Source organism: Chrysoperla carnea, chromosome 2 (assembly GCF_905475395.1).
Source record: "Chrysoperla carnea chromosome 2, inChrCarn1.1, whole genome shotgun sequence".
In the NCBI taxonomy this organism is placed as follows: domain Eukaryota; kingdom Metazoa; phylum Arthropoda; class Insecta; order Neuroptera; family Chrysopidae; genus Chrysoperla; species Chrysoperla carnea.
Genome location: NC_058338.1, coordinates 51630826 through 51654613, shown reverse-complemented (window position 1 = coordinate 51654613; position 23788 = coordinate 51630826). Strand labels below are relative to the sequence as shown.

The 23788-nt window shown below is 29.3% G+C and overlaps 1 protein-coding gene across 1 annotated transcript; it reads left to right on the top strand.

The window, feature by feature from the left end:
* Window positions 1–236: 236 nt before the first annotated feature.
* LOC123293809 (NPC intracellular cholesterol transporter 2-like) lies at window positions 237–1548 on the top strand (the record flags this gene model as incomplete). Its single annotated transcript, XM_044874743.1, has 4 exons — window positions 237–324; window positions 400–510; window positions 1263–1441; window positions 1510–1548. Coding segments are annotated over exons 1-4 (408 nt in total), but the record flags the coding sequence as incomplete, so codon positions are not given.
* Between the last annotated feature and the right edge of the window lie 22240 nt (window positions 1549–23788).

Sequence of the window (23788 nt, the reverse complement as noted above, 5' to 3'; positions counted from 1 at the left end):
TAATGAATAATAATAATAAATATGAAATTCATTTTCGTGTTGAAATTTATAGCTTTCAAATATGTGACACTTAAAAAAAGTCTTTAATGCAAATAGGGAATCGCACTTTTTAAAATTAAGTATCTTATCAATTAATTTATTTATCTCGCCAATTACTGATAAAATATCAGTAGAAACTTAGTATTTCAAAAATATGCAAATGAAACATTTGTTCTTATATTCAATTAAATTAAAATTATAACAACATGAATAAAAACATAATATTTTTTGTTGCTTTTATTTTTGTGGAAACTAATACGATTTTAGCAGTTGACGTATCAGAATGTAAAATTATTTCTGATTAACTCAAAAGTTAAGTAATTCCTGAAACAGTTTTTAATATTATTTATTTATTTTCAGGTAATGACGATATACCCAAACCAGTAAATGTGGACGTTAAAGGTTGTACTCAAGAGCCATGTTCTCTACCAAGGGGTGAAAGTATTACAGTGAATATTACTTTTGTTGTGCGTAAGTAAAAACCTCATTAAATACTATTGTACCATTTACGCCCATTTTCCTTTTTTCATAATCTTAAATTTCTATAATATTATCTATTCTTTCAAACTAAAGGAGCTAAGAAGACATTTTATTTTATGTTTGTAAGCAAATAATTTAAAGTGAATTTAAAAAGTATTTTGACTTGAATGGTTTTGAACCGATGCTTCGATTCGATGGGCTGAAAACATAATTAAAAATATCAGATAAAATTAAAAAAACTTCTTTTGTACTTTTTTAGGCACGATTTTTCATTTTTAAATTTTTCTTGTATTTCATTGAAACTTTATCAGAGTTGGTTAGGTACTGCGCTGTCAGTAAAAACATCTTACTTTGCCGGCCGTTAGCTTTTTTTAATATTACAATATTAATATTAATTTTGTTCAATTCAAAAATTATTATTATTTTACCTGAATGTAAGGGTACGAACCTTATTTAAGATAACAGTTCCGCTATTCCTAATGGAAAATCCAAATTATTAATAATATTAGAAATAAGAATGACACAGCATATGATTCATTCATTGTGGGGGATGGGAATACAGACAGAAAAAAAAATATTTACAAAAGCAGGCGGGTGCGAGCTAGTAAACTTAAATATAATTTCTATGAAAAATAAACAAAAATAAATTTGATATACTGGCTTTCCATTTAAATCAAAGAAATTATTTTGTTGCAAAGCCATTTGAAATAACAGAAAAAATTTCTTAAAAACATTTGTTTTAGCTTATAATTCAGATATATTATGGGCAAAAGTAAATCCAATTGTTTTTGGAATACCATCAGTATTTGAATTACCAGATCCAAATGTATGTAATGCTTTATTAAATGGATATTGTCCGGTTGATCAAAATGAATTATTAACATATCGTTTGGAAATGCCTGTACTTTCAACTTATCCAAAGGTCTGTTTAAACTTTTGCTTCATTTATTTTTAAGTACATAATTTTAAATCAATAATTATTTATTGTAGATCTCTCTGAGTATCAAATTTTCAATTGAAGATGAAAATCATGATAAAATTAGTTGTTTTATTGTTAAATGTAAAGTTGTTTCAGGGAATTACTAGTAAACTAAATAAAACACGTTGAAAAAATAGTGGAACAATATTGACAGTCCGAAGAACAGCACCCTTTTTGTTTAATGATTAATACATACCTACTTGAAACTTCGTTACTGGCTTCTTTTTGGCGAGTCTACCAAACTTTCTCTCTACGACTTTTTTCGAAAGTGCTGCGTTTTTAAATGAACGTGACAAGATTATATTTAAGCTATCGATCTGAAAAAAAACGCAGCTGGTAGTTTGTCGGACTTTATGACCACTTTCTGCACAGGTGAGCTTGCCTACCACCTCGAACAGGCAGTGCTTCGGTGTTTTTGTTTTTTAATACAGACATAGTTCTCTTTTGCTGAATGGTTTAATAATTATTCATAAATGGTTAGTGTCCGACAAGGCCAATTTCTAGTTGAATTTTTTCAGACCGTATCAAGTACATTTAAAAACGTCAAATTTTCGAAAAAAGTCGTAGGGAGATAGTTTGGTAGACTCGCCAAAAGTAAGCTACTCACGAAGATTCAAGTATGTATTGATAATTTGGCAAAAAGGATGCTATCTCGACGACTATAACTATATAAACAGATATTTATTAACGTACTTTTTCCCAATTCTCTACCCATTCCATTTCCAGCTTGCCAATCCTTACATGTGTATAGTTTAAAAATAATTTTTTTGTTAAATATCTATACATAGCAAAATAAAAATTAAAAAACGCGGTAAAATCGCTACCCGTGTCTGTCTGCCTTTTTATCCGCTAACTTCTTCTAAATGAATTCACAGATTTGGAAACAGTTTTCACCGTTACGTGAGTAATTTTTTCCAGAAGGTTTGATTCATAGCATAGCGTACCTAAATTTCGCAAATATTGAAAAAAACTAAAATTTTGAAAATTGTGTAAATAATAAATTATATAAGTCGTCTATACATACCCACGTTGAATACATACAAATTTTCTGTGTATCTGCTTGAGAGTAAACCGGATGCATACTTGGGAGGGAAAGGGGTGAACATTTGTCATTCAAAGCCGAACCGAGTAAATAATTTTGTTATAACATTTTAAAATGAGAAGTTAAAGTTACATTAATCGCAAAATTAGAAATAGATTACCAAATTATACTATTTTCATAAGCAGATTCAAAAGTTTTATCTACTATATCTACTAAGTGTATAACCATAAAAATGTCCAAAAAGCGATGAATGAAAACTTTTGAAAACATGTCAAGAAATTCACATCAACAAAACTGGATTATGCAATTGCTAACCAAAAAATGTCAACATTATTCATATGGCACTAATGCCTCTTAAAATCGTTCGCTTTTCTAATATCTTCATAGTCGAACCCCTACAAAATCGCTTGGTTTTTATGCCTAAAACTGTATTAATGCCACATGTTAGTTTCTTTTATGGTAGTATAAAGACATAGACATGATAGTTAACCTGTTCATTATACAGGGTGTTCTGTTATTGAATGCAGACCTCTTCACTCCCTGAATAAGCAGAAAAAATAAGAAAGAAAAGGCCTTTTATTGAATTTGTTCCAAAATTATAATAAACAGATTGAAAAAAAGTGGGATATGGGATAATTAAATGTGACGAACGACAAAGACAGCAAATGAGATAACTTGTCAAATACACTTTTTTTTTTTTTGTTTAAATTTATTCGTATAGACGACTCCTTCAAACTATGATAAAAAACAGCTTCTGTTTAATTGGTCGGCTATATCAAGGACGTCTTATATTTTTATGTTTTCAATGGAATTAATTACCTCGCCTCAGATTCAAATTTGGTAAAGACCCTTTTCTTTTTCTTTTTTCAGCTTAGGTATTCAGGAATTGAAGGGGTCTGCAGTCAATAACAGAACACCCTGTATACACTATCCTTTAAATAGAATAGAATCTAAAACGGGTTAGTACTCTTAAAATAATATATATAGTATTAAGTCATAATTTGTACAAAGCACTACCACCAGATTATCAAAAGACTTGGTGGACCCAGACTTCCAAGATACCCAAGCTTGGGTCAAAATATTACTTTCAAACTTGATACGATGCTTTTTATTTGATTTTAAGTTTTCAACTTTTCAAGCACAACTCATTGCTTAGCCATCTCGTCTCAAGCTTGAACCAATATTGATCAGGTTAATATATCCTATGTGAGATGAAGAATAAATTATTGAGTAACAGGTGGAATACAAGCTAGTGCATACACTATTTTAATTTTATTATTTTATAAAAGGATTTTATTCTTTTAGTTTTTATAGCTTTTATTTTATTCATATTTATTCAGATCGATTCTAGTTGAAAAGAATAACATGTGATATAATAAAACAAAGATAAAACATTCCTTTATACGTATATTTATGTTTCACATTATAAATAATTGAAAGAACAATAAAACTACTTACTTTAATTGTTTTTACATTCCCTATTATTTGTGTTGTTGTGTAGTAATTAGGTACAAAGAATTAAAACCCTCATGATATAATAATAAAGCCCATCCAAAAAATTGAATTAAATTAAATTATTTTATATACGTTATTTTTAATTTATTTACTCTTTAGGCATAATATATTTTTGAATTTTCTGTTTTTATTGTTATTGAGGTGACTTAACGTGTCAAATGTGCATTTGACGAGTGTTTTTTGGTATTGTTTATTTGTACCTTGTTTCAAATAGAGAAGCCCATAACGACTTGAACATCAATCTATGTAAAATTTTGAATTTAGTCAACTTACTTTGGCAAACATCGTACATCTTGTGGCCCTAGCTTTTCTGGCGTTGGTCCTAAAAACACACTTTCAAGTGCATTTAATTATTCTTAAGAAAATCGGTTTAGGGTTAAATTTCCTGAACCAATGTAATTTAGCGGATAACTAAATCAAAAGTCTGGGCGGATACAAAGCCCAAAACCTCACCTGGGAAAAACTACACTCAAAAACATTTACAGTCAAACTGATATTGATCAAAATGGTTATAATGGCATTGAAGAGATAATCGATTAACATCGTTAGAACAGATAGCCGTTATAAGCGATATGTACAGTTTTATATTAAAGTGACCGCATGTGTAGATATTGGTCGTCTTTGCTGATTTATTCGAATCACAATTGGACGCTTAAATCGATATGTGAGTTAATAAGGTCCAACATACAGTTTATGAGGATCGAAATGAAGTTTACAATTGTCAAAATAGTATTACAATACTGTTTTGCTTAACTGAACAAGTGCCTGCATGTAAGAACAGTAGGTATGCGTATGCGTTGCTCGTTATAATCGTAAAGTCGGATTTCATTTCAAATAATTTTCAGTCACCATAACCTATATGACCTTTTAACTGTTATATGCGATCAAGTTTGCCGTTATAAATGACTTTGACTGTTTTCTATTTTTAAAGGCGTATCCAGCACCCAGTTGTGTGAATTGTTGTTGGGTAGGCTTTTATGTATGCTATAAGATAATTATAGCAATAGCTTCCTAAAGAGTCTAATGGCTGATATTTGAAGTACTACAATCTATATACAACAATGGCAAATTATCTAGACTTTATACCATTGTACCCAGTTTAAAAAAATTTGTTTCACTCAATTTACTTCCAACCAGATTATAGCTTTACCGACGGAAAAAAAGCCCCAAGCTCTTTAGACATATTTTTTTAATGCCAAAAGAAGTAAACACTGGCCACCTGGGTTGGTATTATCCAAAGAACTATTTACTACTAACAATGGATGAATAAGTCTAGTGGATGAAATAACTAAAACGCTAAAAATATTAAATCGACTGCTTTCAGGTCCTTCTAAAAATATTGTGTTGTGAACAAATTAAAGAGCAATACAGATGTTCACACACATTCGATTAAGTATTGGTCGGGCATCACAGTACTCTTCAGGCTTATCTATACTAAATAAATAATATATCACTGAAGAAAGGTTGCCGTCCGTGCACAGAAATGTTTAAAAGATACTTTCATAAAAGGTTGTTAATAATACGCAGTTCGATGGCAGAAAATGTTTCTTGTCTAACCAAAGCCTATACTTTTGTAAAAGGTTAAGTGAAGTACCCTTCGAAGATTATGAGTAAAAATATTCATCCATTGTCCGCCAGAACATTTGGACTGTATCACCTAGTTCAAATATATATCAAAGTCTGCCTTTTCCAAGGATTCCGACGTTTGTAAGGATGATCCGAATTATTTAAGGAGGAGAAAAGCCTGATTTCTTTGCATCCGACGGACTTGTAGCTACACATTCTACCATTGTCAGCCGGGAAACTACAAATATTTATTTTTAAGTGAATTTTACCGTTCGAAAGGAACTTGAGTGTGATGCTTTTCGAACAGAAGTTGGCGAAATGAGTTTTTGACAATGCATATTTGTGTGTATGTCTTAAGTCTACCGTGAAACACTCATGAATATTTCTTCTAACGCAGCTAAGTTCTACTTGTAACGATAAATACACACAGCAAACAGCAAATATACAGTCTTGTTGTTTAAAATTAATGGTAAAGCATATACACAATTTTTCGTTTTCTTTCCTACTGACACTTATCAATGGTCTCTTTTAAAAGTTCAAAGATATTATATCCCCTTAACTGAGCGTACAAACAAATGAAAGTATGTGTAATAAATTATTAAATTATTATTGAATTGAAAATAAATAACAAAGACACACGGGAAAAGTATATTCATTCGCTTTTGGATGTATGACTCAGTAAATATTTACTTAATCCATATGTAATAATAATAATGAAAATTATATACGTTTTATAATAAAATTAGGTTTAAGGCTAGGTTTATATACCTACTCTGTTACTTCATGGTGTATGTAACACCTATTGTTAGTTTATACATGTGAAAGGACTCGTTCGGTGTTTTCATTCCACTTCACTTATATACAACAACTAGTGGAAAATTAGTCCTTTCACATGTGCAGAGAAATATTTATATGTTTACAGAATGTATCAATAATAAAGTCATTCACGCTTTACTTTTTGAAGTGAAAACTTTTTTAACGACGTTGGGCACTTTAGGTAGGGAAAAATGTTATGGATTCGCGTCACAGACACGCTTATAGCAGTATATCTATAGCTATACAGCTGACGTATTGTGTAACACTAGGGCTGGGTATATAACAAGTACATTGAAATTTGTGTAAATACAAATACTATCCACAAATCGTATGATTGTATATTAATTGTTATTTCAATTGAATTGTATTTATATTTTGTCATAATCTTGTATAGCCGTAATATATTTATATTATTTATATAATAAAAAACCATATAAACATGCATATAATTGTTGCTCGGAGTGTCTATAGATGTGAAAACCAGATTTATTTTTGTAATTTTTATACCATGCATATATGAAATATACATAGTATATTAAGTTTAGTCCCAAGTTTGTAACGCTCAAAAATAATGATGCTAGGAAAAAAATTTTGTCATAGGTGTTCATGGAATCACCTAATTAGTCCATTTCCGTCCGTCCGTCCGTCCGTCCGTCTGTGGACACGATAACTCAAAAACGAAAAAAGATATCGAGCTGAAATTTTTACAGCGTACTCAGGACGTAAAAAGTGACGTCAAGTTCGTAAATGAGCATCATAGGTCAATTGGGTCGTGGGTCCGTAGGACCCATCTTATAAACCGTTAGAGAAAGAACAAAAGTTTAAATATAAAAAATGTTCCTTATCAAAAATTAAACAACTTTTGTTTGAAACATTTTTTCGTAAACATCACTGTTTACCCGTGATTGCGCCAATTAGGTGGAAATTTTATAATATGTGCACAAACTATACACTAAATGTCGGTCAGTAATGCAGAAACCTATAAAGTCATTTCCATATGTACTATACTTTATTAGTTATGCATGTGTCACGTTTGTATGTGTTGTGATAAAGAAATCAACACTGACTATGGATGGTATTTCAACAATTAATTCAGTCAATTGTTTGTTTTCACTTGTAATTCAAATATTATGAAATTTCAAATTTTAATGCTGAAAGTTCTAAGTTTTCAATTCTACCGGCAGTACTTATGACAGCCAATGTTTCATTAAAAATTTATTTGTCTCAAGCTCTTATCAATCACTCTTTAACCCGTCAGCATTCCCGTTATTAGCCTTTTGCTCTCGCTCGATTAAAAACATATATCACTTTAATTTTTCAAAAGGTACATGATGTTGAAACTTTTTCTTGCAACTAATTTTATGTAACTTCAATTTTTCAAATTTTTTCAGTCCTATCTACGATTTTTTAAATAAATTTTTTCAAGCCGTACAGAACTGTCATGTTTTTTTCATACCACAAAATAAGTGCTCTGCGCACATATAAAATGGAAAAGCAACAAAAAAGGCTACCAAAAAGGCTACCCGAAAATTATTTTTTGTAAGATTAATAACAATTTACATTACTGTATACATTGGTTGTTATTTTCGTGATCAGTAAGTTCAATTTGATGGAAATAGTTCTATTACAGTGTGTTATTTTTTAAACACCTTGTACACATCTATTTATTTATTTTACATAATTTTATCCCAATGTTTATTACAAAAGATAGCTCAGCTTCAAGTAGGTATATTTTATTATATTAATAACAACACCAACATGTAAATTCTACATAGTCTATTATTTAAATTATTTACCATTAATTTTCAAAACGTTTTATTTATGAAATATAAGACCATATTTATTTGGTGGTTCCTGTCTGTCAACCTATTTCCTTCTTTAGTTCTTTAGTCATTATTTTAACTAGCATAAAATAAACGCATGGATCGGATATAGTTTTGGTCGAATTAATTAATTTTGTATTCAAATTTTTCTTACATGTTCTGCTACAAGTAAATTTTATTTAGAGATTAATTATGCCTACGGTACCTACTATTAGCAACTCAATATAATATACACGAGCGCATCAAGTTTATGACCCAAGGCGAGGGAAAAAATTGAAATTATAGGTCTTCGCCAATTTCATGACAAATAATTGTAAACAAAGTCCCCCTGTTCGAATTCTTTTTTGCAATTTTTTTTTTCTTTTGTTGTGTTTCCTCATAAAGAACAATCGTAAAATATTGGTAAAATCTCAAAAAATCAATTCATAAGACCTCTGTGTCTTCAAAAGTCCTCAAAAATACTCCTCTTTGGTTTATTTTATTGAAAGCGCTTTCAGAGTACAATATATGATGTCTTATGACTTTTGTGGTTCAAATTAACCACTGGACACATAATGATTACAGGGGGATACTTTTGGAGGGAAAAAACCTAGCAAGTCACACAAAGACACTTCATTCTGAATTAAAACATAGAGAGGTGCTTAAAAACATGATATAATTAATAAAAACTCATTAGCAAAATATATAGTTTAATAACAAAAATTTGTTAACATAAACTTGCAAAAAAAAGACACATCTTTTTTGGTTAAAAACTCACAATATTCGCAAGCTTCAAACCGGCTTTGCCACGTCTCAATTTAAAGGTTAATTAAAAATTGTGACACGTCCTGTCTATTAAAATTGTTACATTCGAAAAATCTCCATCTCCAGTATGAGTCGGTCATACTGGACAGATACATCACATCATATGCCACAAAAGCCAAAAACTTGCTGTTTTCACTCTTTAATAAATAGATTGATAAATATTCCACTTTCTAGTTCTTCTTATCTTAAGGAATTAAAATACATTAAAAACGTTGCCATTTTAATGGTTACTCAACCGAGGTTGTAGATTAATTTTAAATATATGTTTTATAAATGCAAATGACGTTTTTGTAAGTAACTTTTTTAATGATTTATTTATATTATAATTTTTATTGAAAACATTTTTACTGGTACATAACGTATAAGTATACATATACTTTCTATATAAAATTGTCATTTTAATGTGCAAAGAATCAATTCAATAAATATTTACAGTATATTTAATGGTGATTATTTTGATTTTTGATCTAAAATTATTCACTTATTCAAATTCGTACTCAGTAAATTAAAGAATATTTAACGCGCGAAATATTTGACCAAAGTGCAGAACACGTGAGTAAATCTCTCATCAAAATTCTTAAATTACGTGCGAGAATAGGTTAATATTTTGAGATTTTTAGACCATTCGGTAGAAATAAATATGCAGATAGGTATGTCAAAACTGCTTTTGCAATCTAAACATAAACAATTTTCTATTTGACTTGAATGTACAGCATGTAACAGATATTTTGTTATAAAATGAGATAAAAGTGATTGCTATATACATATATAGGTAGGAATGAAGGTATAATGTTAAATATGATTACAGATAAAATTCACATATTCTGCAGCAAACAACATATGTTTATATAAATTATTGGTTATATTTTAACGGTGATACAGATGTTTGAACAATTTAATGATAGTCGTAAATTACATCTAGTTTATGTTTTATATGTATAAACTATTTATGTATCTATGCATGTATGTATGGCTATGGCTTTACCCGTTCAATAGGTTCAATGTAACTATTATTATTGAAAAAAAGTTCTTGCAAAGTAATAATATATATTGGATTTATGCCAAATCTCAATATATTTTGTATATAAATACATTTTATTTATTTTATGTTAAATTGGTAATCAAGAGAAGTGTGTGTCTGTGTGTGTGTGTGTGTGCACTTCAATATTAAATTTATACTGACCCTGAATCAACAACTTTTATTGAATGTTTATAAGAAAAGGCTATTTACTTCTAAAATTTATTGAAATATTTCTTAAATTATTATTATTTTGATATAATAGTTTAAGAGACGGTATAAGGTCGACCTTCACACATCTGATATCACACATTTTTAATGAAATTTTATTGATTGATAAATACGCCTATGATTTATCGAATAGCTTTTTCATAGACATTCTTAATTAAATTCATTTAAAATTTTGTTTTTTTCGTAGATAATTTTTGCAAGCAAGCCTTTACCATTATTTTCGCAATTCAATCATCCTTGTTGTATTACCAATTTCGATTAGTTAACAGATCGGTGTAGTTACCTATATTGACTTATCTGTTCATACCCGTAAGTCAATATTCGTTCCGTGTATGAATTTTATTTCAGGAAGCTACGTATGTAGTGTGTATGGAGTAGAAAAAAAGCATACTAGAAGGAAGGCTCTCCGCATTCTAGATTCAACTTCCTATGGACATCCATGCTATTCAATTATTAGCACAAACTACTGAGAAAGTGGTTTTATTTAAAGCTTTCCCCCATTCGAAATTAATTATAGAAGTTATAATAAGTAGAAAAATATGTTTCAATTCGAAGGGTGGAGATATGTAAGATTTATGCTAATAATCTTTTTATCAATATTTAAACTTTATTAAGGTTAAGAAATATAGGTATTCAGAAAAGTTGAAAATAGCCTATTTTAGTCCAAACGAAGGGATCTTTGACTTCTATTCTGTTGGAATACTTCTATTCAAGCAAAACCTTTAGGCCCAGTGACACTTTTTATAGCAGTAAAAAAACTTTCCAACTTTCAACAAATTTGATCGAAAGCCATTTTAAATACGAATTCTGGAGGCTCTTTTGTAAAAAAAAAATTATAATTGTCAGAATTATTAATTGAACCAAAAATTACGTAAGATACGTTACTTTTTACGTTTTTCCATATGAAGCCGCACAATAAAAGCTAAAACATAAAATATAAATAAGTAAATACACACATTCATCACAAATCACCTGTACTACATATTTTAATAATATTGTCTTTAAGCATAACCAAACACACATGTAATGTTCTTAATATTATAACACACATATTATATCGGTATGTTAATAAGCACACAAAGATTCATGTTACTGTCAAAAGTTATACTTTACTTTAAAGAAGTAAGGCTATGCACTTGAGGAAGGTGGGATGTATGAAACTTCTTTGCCATTACCATCTTTAAAGAAAAAAATTTCCTCGAGTGAAATTTTAGTATTAATTGCCACACAAGCATAAAAGACCCTTTAATATTATGAAAAAAAGTTAATAAATAATGCGTGATAATAATTGATTTATATGTATTTTATTTAATTTGATTTTCTTGAAGTCCTTTTTATGATAAAAAATCTTGCAACACTGTGATATAAAATCACGACAAATGTCAAATTGGTACTACTGTTCTAGCAAACAGTCTAATCCTGGTTGCAGGACATATAATTGGTCAATTTGCTTACACCTTACGTTTAAGGGCAGCATCTTTGTGATGTATAACAATATTTGCCTAGATACATCAACCATACATTTTTTTTAAAGAATAACCAAGTGAAAAAATTACATATCCTTCTGGAATAAAGTAACGGAATTTCATGGCTTTACCGCCACACGAAGAACGAGTTTCTTAATTTAAAAACTATAAGGCATTGAATGCCGAAATTCTGGATTTAAGACTGTGTTCATCTGTGCGTCTACGCACTTTGTATATTTAAGCTTAAGACAAATAATAGTTTTAATAATTTCTGATAATTTTACATTATTTTGTGATTAAATTAAAAATAAAGACAACAACTTATATATAACTGTTATCCGAATAAAACTTTCTCCAAAAGTGTACCTCGTATGTAAGAAATGAGCGTCTGGTAGATAATATTTTTTAACTTAAAATTTGTATATAATATTTTCTTTAAATAATATATTCTAACAGTAACATGTATATTTGAGGATCGTACTACCTACTAGGTATATTGTAAATAAATTTGTATAAAGACAATCATATCATACAAAACTTTAATGTAGGTATTGTATAAATGCGAGTAGTATACCCTTTTAAACAAACAGAGTCTAGTATAACATATCTTAAGAATATAATGTTAATTTTATAATCATAAGCAAATTGTTATACAGGTGATTTTTTTAGAAGATTCCATCCGTATATTACGATACCAAAATAGAAAATCATAAAACGTTGTAAACTGTTGCAAAAAAATCTATTTTTTTGGAAATTTTTTCCTTGACCTCAATTTTCGTCACCTGATCTTATTTAAAGGCTAAAAACTGAAAAATAGTATAGGAAAAAAATCTATAAAAAATTCTTATTTGACAATTAGCTGGCAAAAAACTGTTTAACCTGAAAATATCTGAAATCAGGCATCAAAAAATGAAGGTTTGGAAAAATTATCTCAAACATCTGCTTAAAAAGTACGCTGTCCCATCAAAAAACAAACAAACAAACAAAGTTGATCCTTGTTTGGCCAGGAAGGAATTATCGTATACCAAAACTAATTAAAGCAACTTTACTAAATACAGTAGGAATGCAGAGCAAACTTGTCGATGGATTTATGAAAAACAAAAGTAATATGATAGTAAAGAAAGGATCGTCTCGAAAATAGCCACTACTTAATTACCTTTTTGTAACTGCTTTTGATTCCATTGAAGAATTATTATAGAAGAACCTGTCAAATATATCACATCTGTTTTAACGAGTACTAAGCCCTGACAGAGAAGGTGAGACGTTGCTTTTACTTCACCATAGCAATTAACAAGAATTGCAATTAACATAGCAATTAACAAGAATTCTCTTGTAGGAAAGATTTTGCGTTAAAGGCTCTTGAAACGGAAGTTTGAAAATTTGTAAGTATATTGTATCTTGTTTGTATGTAAGTAGGTACAGTTGTTGAAATTTTGAGATCGCCACTTGCAAAAGATATTCATCTTTATAAAAGGGAAAAACTTCTCAAATTGGAGGTGAGAATCTCTCCATTCATAACGCCACCAATTCATAACGACTTTTGAGTTTCATTAATATAAGGACTTTTTCATTAATAAAAAGTTTTTTTATTTCAATTAAAAAGACAAGAAATTTAATTATCTAAAATAAAGGTCGTTACCATTATTGGTCTTAAGTTCATGGTTATCGAGATTTCGCCTAAAACGGTTTTCCTTAAATTCCTCCGCCTATTTTTGTAAGGATTTTGAGCATTTACATTCAGTACGTGATATTGAACCTAGTTAAATAATAAAATAGCTCCTATATTGTAATGCAGTAAAAATTTCTCTATAGTCCGAAGTAATTGTTCGTGTTTCTTTGACAGGATTTCCATATTAATATTATTGATACACCCCGTATAATGTAAAATAATACACTTGAACGTACTACACGTATTTGTATCACTCGACTCTATAAAGGTAGGTATATTATAAATTTATTATTTATATAATAATATTATAAATTATAACGTTATCTAAAGTTTTACATAGGTACATATTTAGTAATTAAAATGGAAAAGATAAAATGAAACAGCTCATCAAAATACAGCAAGTGTAGATATTTATTACATGAAGTGTCACAGACCACATCCTTAAAGATGAAGACATTTTTAACCTCCGAGCTAAAAAAAAAGGGTGTTATAAATTTGATCGCTAAGTTAGTGTGTCTGTCTGTGGCATCGAAGCGCCTAAGTGGATGAATCACTTTTGACTTTTTTTTTGTTTCGTTTGAAAGGTAATTTAAGGATGTATGAGCGCGGTAGTAGAGGCACAAATTTAAAAAATAAATATTTCAAATTTTGATGATAATTATATTATAACTTGGCAATATAAGCAGAAAGTAAGATTAAAATTTTGCGATATCTGGCGTAATTTTCAAAATATCAAAAATTGAAATATTTTTTTAACTATTCAGCTTGTGATGTTTCGAAAACCCAGGCACATATCGAAAAATTATATTCTAGTAAAAATTATCAAAAACTTTCAAAATATAATTCAGTTTGGAAGAGGCTTAAAGAAAAAAGATAATTAAATGACCGGATACACTTTTTAAAACCCTGGTCGCCAGCTGGGGCTAGAAATTACAGACCATAAATGCATTTTTTTAAATAGAATAGAAACTGTTTGTAAATTTTTCACACATCGAATAAATTATCACAACTTGAAAGTATTTTTCACAAGTTTCCAGTCCATGTTAAAATATAATGATTTCAAATAGATTACGAAGCAAAGATACTACACCATTATGACGAATGCATCCGATTTGCTAGTATAATTGTTCTTACATTCTTGAAATAAACAATTGTTCAGCTCTAATATGGAATGTACGGGTGGTTTGAGACACCGTGTACCCTATGTACCTTATACTTCTTACTTATTATTTGTTATAATTTCATACGTGAATTGAATAGTTTTTGGGAAATTTTTTAATTTTATTTGTTTCTCTTATGTCTTATAAAGTTTTATATGATCAGATGCATTGGAATTATTTGCTTGAATTTTTAATGATGTAATATATTTTTAATAAACAATAATAATTTGCTGAAACTGAAGTCAATTTAAAACTTATAGATATTACTCAATAAAGTTTGTTTATATATAACGAAATTTGATTTTTATCAGCTTAATATCATAAATAATGATGTTTAGCATCATTATTATTTATTTAATATTTAATGATAGTTTGTTTAATCTTTTTTGTTCACAGAGCCCATATCAAATTATGTATGAAACTTTAATATCAGTAGAAGGAATACTTAAAGTTAAACCTATATATTAGTCCGGGATATTAGTGGAGATTATAATACCTGCCAAACATATTGTCTCTTATTAGCCGTTTCAAATCTAAGTTCGATCTCTGGAATCTAATCAGTCTCTCAAAACACAGATAGATAGATAGATAGTGATGGTCCAATCAAAAAATTTTTGATTGGAAGCGTGTTTCTCTCCTCTGAAGTTTGGTGCAAAGTGGTAGATACATGGGTTCATCGCCACTAATCTATCCGTATTTACAAGGGCTTAGTCGTTGGTGGGGATTACTAGATCTTTTTGAAAAATGACAAATAGGTCGACCTTTATGATTAGTATTTAAATCTCCACAGCCATCTCACAACGATTTTTCCAATAAAAATTTACTATCGTCGTTTTTAAACGATCGTTGCTCCATAAATATATAGAAAAACTACTAAAGCTTGTAGGTTACATACCTTGCACAAAAGAACAAAGAAAGACCATTTTCTCAAAACATATGCTCAAAAACTTTCCATTAGTAACATGGAGAATATGGAAAGTTTACATGATCAAATTTTACTCCAGTTATTCCAAAAGTCTATGATTGAATAACTTAAACATGAACATTATTTGAGGATATCACTGTTCTTTTTGGATACACTATTTACACTCGGTGTTAGTAGAAAAGTCATAGTCTCATAACACTTTAATCAGTACATTTATGTAATATCCTGTATACATATAGATAGTTTGTTTAACACAGAGATATTTTGTTAAAACAATTGCGATGTAATATCGTTAAAATTATAATGTTTGCAGTAAATTTTATAATAAAACATTATAAAAGTAACAATAATAAAATTTAACCTGGATTTCTGTGCTAATATCGTAATTTTTACTATATTTTTTCCCGTATAGAGTAAGTAATTTTTATTATGGCTTACTGGAACTTCCTGCCTTAGGTCAATGCCGTTTCCTCAAATATCTTCGCCCAAATAAGACGTACGAGATTGAAAGTCATACAAGTTTATTTTGTAGGTACAGGCAGTAGGCGGTATTTCAATCCAAGGTACATGACGGTGCTTTTTTCCAAAGTCTAGTCCCATAACATTTTAGGTTATCTTTTAATCTGTAATATGAAATATGAAATAACAAATTACTCACCAATCAAACCATGGCACTGCTAGATTCCTGTTAAGCTGGAAAACTTAAAAATCAAAATAAATAAGAAATGACAATTGAAATTATTGAACAGAATTTGTAATAATTTCTATACATCAAAATAAATCGAAATATTAATGGCAATCCCTTGAAACAACCCCTATTTCATACAAACAGAGGGAAGAAAGGGGGAATTACTTATCGTAAGGAGATGTGGCAAGAGGAACGTGTCGTTACAAGTTTTCATAGCCAATTTTTTTTTAGGCAGTGATAATTAAATCTTAGCTTATTTATAGGCGGGCTGTTGCCTTAGTGATTTGACGTTTTTGATAGGGTATTAAAATCTTCTCTAGTGTATATTATGGATTAGACTGAATAGTGATGAATTTATACTGGTTTATACCATTCAAAATATTGAATCAATTTTTTTCTAACCCCTTCTACAATAATGCCACTCTCACTTAGATAAATCAAAAAGCACTCCTTTTAATCGAATTAATAAATTGGAGAATTTGGAGAGCCTGCCGGGCAGCATCAATTCCAAGAACTCTTTTTTATTCGAACTCCTTAGACCTTTAGGTAAATTCATCATCACCAACCTCTGCATTGAATTAAAATTGAGTTTCACCTTCCCAAATCATCCCTACAAGAACTATAAAATGAACATTTTCTGTTCAAAATTCGCTGTAGAGGTATAAATCCAACAATGTCAAACTTCAGTACAAGGATTCGTACCATTGTTGGCCAAAAACTCACTTTTTTATGTTAAAATTGAATTGTACATATTTCTGTGAGAATTTTCCCATGGAGTATGTACCCCGTGTCAATGAAAAATAATGGTGATCTAGCTTACTATCTAACTATTGTAGTTAAAGCCATACAAATGAAAGTCATTAAAATAAAAAAGTTTGGAAGTAGAGAAATATGTTTTTTTAACTTGAAAACTATTTTCTAGAAATCTTACTCATCGAAATTATTTGATTATCTCAATAACATGGTGAAAGAATTGGATTTCAAGACCAGAATATTTTAATAAAGAATCTTTTTTAATCATAAATATTTTTTCCTTTATTTATACCATTTTAATTCATTACATAACTTCTTTATGTTTACTAAATAATCCCTAATATCTCATACACATAAATAAAATCATATATAAAATCATGATTGAAATACCTTCAACGAATAGAAGTAAACATTTCTTATTATTATTAAATGTTTTACAAAATACATGAGTAATTAATAAAATTTTCTAAAATTGTATGTATAATATTTAACACACGTTGTAAACTTTGTAATCTTTTGTAAATTTATTATTATCTTTCTCTGTTGTACCATATGTTTACTGTAAAAAGTTAATTCATATTTAATTAATATAATTAATTAATTCAAATATTTCACTAAAATTTTCTTTGTAATTGTAAAAATGATATGAGAAACAGATCTCAGTCATAAACACAAGAGACGTCATTTTAATCGATACATAAACAAATCTCCTAAAACACGCCAGCCAATAAATCGTTCAGATACAATTTACTATCGGGGTATAAAACTAGACAAAATATTTAAATGGCAGCATATTTTTCGGGAATATAATTTATCCTAGCTCTTCGAGTCAACTCAAGTTGTAAACCGAAAAGAGAAAACTTTAAATTGGAAAGTCAATAAACTTAACAATCATGAATCAATATGAATAAAAAATAAGCCCTCGCCTAATTTGTAAAGAAAAGTATCAAAAGTTGTAGTCAATAGCAAATTATTTTATTGCAAAACACATCAAGTGCAAAATATACATGAAAAGGAATATTGCTTAATGCTGATTTACGGTTCATAGATAATTCCCTAATAAGCGTTACAAATATAAATATTATCGAAGATAATAAATGAGAACTCTAGGATATTTTTACCCCAATTTCCTAGATCAGTTTTTTGTATTTTGTATACGTATTTCGACTACCAAGTAGTCATTATCAGTAAGAATTAGCTAGTCGTGATTACTCTTATTATGAATGTTACTCTTTGCTAATTTGGTGGCGGACTGCACGGTCCGCTACGGAAGAAAGTATGGTAGTATCAATAAAAAATTTAAAACTTATTTTAATGATTCATAAGGTATATGTATATTGTTTTCAAAGATATTTAGAACATGTGAGTTTGTTAATATATGGTTTATTATATTTATTAATTATAAAAACACAATAAAATAAGAATATGGTTTTCGTATAATAATAAATACTACATGTTTCAGGCTTGCTGCAAATAAACGAAAAACGAAATCCAAAATGTTCTAATAAAGTTAGTGTAATTTCTATTAAATAATTCTTAAATTACAAGTTATTAAGTCGTTTTTTTACATACACATTTGACTCTAAAACACTATATGCAAAAAATAAAACCGCTAAGTGTGATTCAGACTATTACCGGAAAGGCTCCATACCAAGATATAAACTATGTATTTTTAACTAATTTTGTAAACTAAACAAGAGAAGCAATTAATAGAAATAATTAATATATATGTTTACTTATGCAACACAAACTGCATATATGTACCTACCTATTATAAGTTGCCTACCATATGTAATTATTTTTACATCACATCCCTATATATTATAAATGCGAAAGTAAGCATGTTTGTTTGTTTGTTTGTTACGCTTTCACGCTAAAACTAGCGAATGGTTTTTAATGAAACATCACAGCAATATAGCTGATATACCAGAATTATTTAAATTATTATTTATTAAGGTTTAGGTAAAAAGTTAAACGTTTGATCTAAAATTTTGAAGCATGCTGTATGTGAGAATAATATTCATCTACCTTAACCAAGTTACACTTTATTTGTTTTTATTACCAACTGTTACAAATGTTATCAAATATTGTTATTATTAAAAAGAACAAAACGGTGTAAAAGTATGATACACATCTGCTTTTAGTATTATAAATAAAATTATAGCATACACAGAGAGAACTTATGTGATTTAAACACCGACCGCTTTCATGTCATATCAACTATATAAACTCTTTTCATTGTTTTTGTCTCAGGGTAGATAGTTCATATTTTGTACATGATGCGGCATGGAAAACACAATTGTTATATACTGTATTGGTAGCTGAAAAAAAACTTTAATAATAAAAAAGATCGCTAGATTACAAACGATAGTTCATATTTTGTACATGACGCGTCATAGAAAGCACGCAGAATTATTTTGTAATTTCCTTGTGAGAAATTATGTTTTAAGTCGACACCAATTAATTTAATAGTTTTTTAGCTACGTCAACTATTATAATAATTTTTTTAGCAGATTCTAATATTTTGCCAAAAAAATCCATTTTGGTATGAAATTTTTTTTTGCTAGAGCTCAATTTTCGGCATCTGAGTTCAGATATTTCCAGGTTAAAAAGTTTTCAATAAAAAAACTTGAACCAACAAACTCTCAAAATTATAATTTTTTGTACAGTTATTTTTGATTGAAAAACAAACAATTTTTATCTACATTACTTTTTTCCTGTGCAAGTACGACGGTTCTTAAAGAAACGTAAAATCTGGTACCGAAAATTTAGGCCGAGGAAAAAAAATTTCATACCAAAGGTGATTTTTTCAGGAAATGAATCAATATTTGCTTCAAAGCAAAGTGTTTAAAAAAACGGAATTTTTTAGATATTCCAATCCGTTTTCGAAATTAATAGCTGTAGACTTTTAAAAAAATTACCTGGTATAATAAGTTACAAGTCGCTTAAGATATTTGAGACTCTTTTGCCCATTACAAGAAAGTAAAAATAAGCCAAAGCGAGAAAGTCTCCACCAAAAGAAAATATTTACCAAAGCAGTAAAACCATTACAAGCAATTTTTAAAAGCTTTCTTAGAATAAGATAGAAACTTTCCTGTATTTCGAAGAAACTTATACAAGATAGAATATAAAATAGAGGAAATTACATTTTCGAAAACAAAAAACTTCGATTTGACTTAAGTAAAAACGTACACATAATATAACCACCGTTTGCCGTAGGTACACAATCTATTCTTAGCTTCTACATGATTTATGTTTTGTCATATTTACAAGGGATTGGTTGGCTATGATTATAATAAACGTTAACCAAACCAAAAACGAACAAGAAAAGGACGATAGATTTTCACTATATATACGAGTACATGAACACCTAAACAATATTATATGAATGTAATAGTAATAGAATAATAATATTGCTAGCTAGCTAACGCTACGCTATAGAACATTATCCTTACAAATAGTTGTTGTTATCAGGAAGGAAGTAAAACCTTTTGATGAATAGGATCAAAACAATTCTTGAATAAATCAAGTAAAATCCTATTTTATTATTAGCATGCGGGAAATATTTACACCGTATTATATATTTGACAAGCATTGTAGTTGTATAGTTTTGTAATGATTGATTCACACAATCAGGACTCTAAATACTTGTGGTTAATGGTACTTAAATTACTAATAAACTATGTGTTTAGTACCTACATAGAACAGTGGTTTGCTAATGGTTATTAAGAGAATTTATATGATAAAAAATAAAACTCGAATCTTATAAAATGAAAATCGTTGTATACAAAAATATTGTATACTAGCAGAACCGGCCACACGTTGCTGTGGCTAAGATTCTTGTTATATTAAATTGTAGTAAACTATTCAAGGAGAGGACACAAACAGTAGGAGGACATCAGTCATGAAGACCACCACATCAGTCTTGACTAATTTTCTACCACCGTTACCCCTCAATGCAATGAAATAATTATTTACGAACGAAACTGGAAACGTTAAAGCTGGTATAAGAATCCACTGGATTGGGATTCGAAATAGAAGGACTTTGAAAACATATTAATCAAAAATTAATACAAAAGAGTTCATTTGGAAATTTATTATTTTTTGTATTCAAGTTTGTAACAAATGTAAGAACAATTGAATTTTTCTGTATTTCGTTTATTACAAAATAAATTTAGGTTATGCCTCAGCAACACGTGGTGGTCATCTTATATGAAATGTTTGTATTTTTAACAAAGCGCCATCTATTGAATACTTACTCAATCCAGTCAACAGATATCGCCATCTGTTAGAATCGTTTGGAGCTAACAGATAATTGTGACTGTCACCTAATAGACAAATAATTTGCAATAAAATATAATAATTTTCAATAAAATAATATTGGCACTATAAATTGAGATCTCAGCTATCCTACCTTTTACGTTGGATCAAATTGCACACGGTGTGCAATTTGATTCGTAAATAATAATTGATCCAACAGTCACTTTCTTTGCCGGTAAATATCAGGGAAACCTACTTTGCCAGTAAATAATTTAAGCAAATTCAAACTATTATATCCTGATGAGTTTTGGTGAATCTGTTAGCTATCACAAAGTTTAGGTGATGTGAACATAGCTTTATGTTGTTTAGAAAATAAATATAATTTTGTGCATGCAAATCATTCAGCAAAAGAGGCTTAAGTTTTATTTAATACAAACAAGTATATAGGTTAGGTTATATACGATAAAATATTTATAAACCTTAACTTTGTTTATAAAAGTTTGAATTATATTTTTATAGTTAAATCTATATTATGAAACATAAATTAAAAAACCGTGAATAAGTAGAATTATTCTATGAAATAAAAGGAAATATTACTGTTGAACTAGAATAACCGTTTAGATTTTTCTAGTATATTATTTTTCTGGTATAGATAATTTTAGAATAATTACTAAAAAGAGGAAAACTGTGAAACCTATCACCTGCCTTGATAATAGACTTTAATAACAGTGTTGGAAATTAATTCCTATATTAAACAATTTCCGTAAGATAATTTTTAATCATTCAAATTGCAGTTCGTCAATGAAATTCTGAAATAAGTGAAATAACAAAGGTATCAGTGGCAGTAAAAAAATATGGCAATAAAACTTCAAAGGACAAAAAAATCATTTTTTTATTACAAATCGTTTTAAATAATGAAAATAGTATTTCATTCCAATAACTGCCTCAAATGGGTTTGCCCGTTCTGTCAATCAATTTTTAGTGGTTTTAGCCCATCTTTAACGTTTCCAAGCCACCACTCATATCGGCTCATTTCGTTCACCGGATGTAAAACTGAAAATGTGTATTTTCAAAGACAGTTTGAAAGCTCTTTGCGACGAAGTATCCTCAAAATCAACAACAAAGTATATCCTAGCCTGTATACTCAACCAGATTTACATGGTCTCTCTAAACAGCAGTAGTATATGTAGCAAACTCTAAGGCTGAAATTCTTCTTATGGATGACCAGAGGGTGAATGTGAAGTTGGGGTTTAGTTGATTGGCTAAGCGATAGTAATCGGAATGAAGGATATTTGATATTTGTTTTCCTAGTTCGCATTGGCTATCTAGCGAGTGTTAAAGGGCATCTGTGATGTCAATCAGAGTGGAGTATATCATTAGATACAGTTTATTTTTACAGTTTCAATCAGTGGCGGTTTCACCCATATGGACATGATGGACATGCTCATCATCTAAATAGATCAATGATTTAATAAAATTTAAAAAAATAGAATGAATCGCTTCAAATTGATAGTCAATTGTTCTTTTTTTTTATGTTAAACCCCCATCTGATAATTTTTGAGGGTAACATTTATTTTTTTTTTAAATTCGTTTCAAAGCATGTAGATATCAAAAACAGAAAAAAATCATTGCGAAATCGGTAGAAGAGTATTTTCGGAAAACAATTTACATACCCCTGTTAGATCCCGTCATCAATGATTTGGGTCAAAGATTGTCTCCGGAGGTACTCGGAAGTTTTACTTCCTGAACCAAATGTTGGTATAACAGACTTGAATATCGATATCCTGGCAGTGAAAAAAGTGGTTCAGATATATCGGCGATTCATTAATGATAGTGAATCAACTGTTATAAATGTATACCGACCCTGGATGGCCAAATAGAAAATAGAATGTGAAAACAATTCCGCCATACCCGAGTCGGTAGCTCATCTCATCAAAGCAAGCGAACAAGATTTGTACCCTTATATAAAAATGTTCTTACAAATACTGACAACTCTTCGCGGGATAAAATCTTGGTTGCGTTCCTCAATGGGACAGGAAAGTGTATTGTTTTGAAAGTTTACCTCTTCTAAACATCTGTATATCGATGACATTATCAACATTTCGCGTAAAAAAATGAAAGCTTAAATTTGTTATTTAAGTAAACTCCTAAATTAAAATTATTTAATGTAAAATTTATACTAGCGTTTCATTTAATTTGAAGAAATTTCATCAAAATTTGTTCAGTAGTAGTTTAAAGTCTAAATGTGACGACATTGTGATGTACAAACATTTACTTTTGTAATTTTATGGGCGAAACAAACTAACATCTTACAGGTTTATTAATTTACTAGTGCACGCCACACGGCTTTGATCACGAGGACAAATACACTGTACAAAATCTTGGGTAGGGCGCCATATTTTTTGTAAACATCTCTTTTGTAGGAATGCACTATATCAATCATGAGTTCATACTTCGACCCTAATTTCTTCGACTAATTTTCGGGTGGCCGTGTCCATTAGCTGTTTTGAGGTCTGGATTCGCGCCTGGTTTTAATTATCCAGCGAAGCGGAAG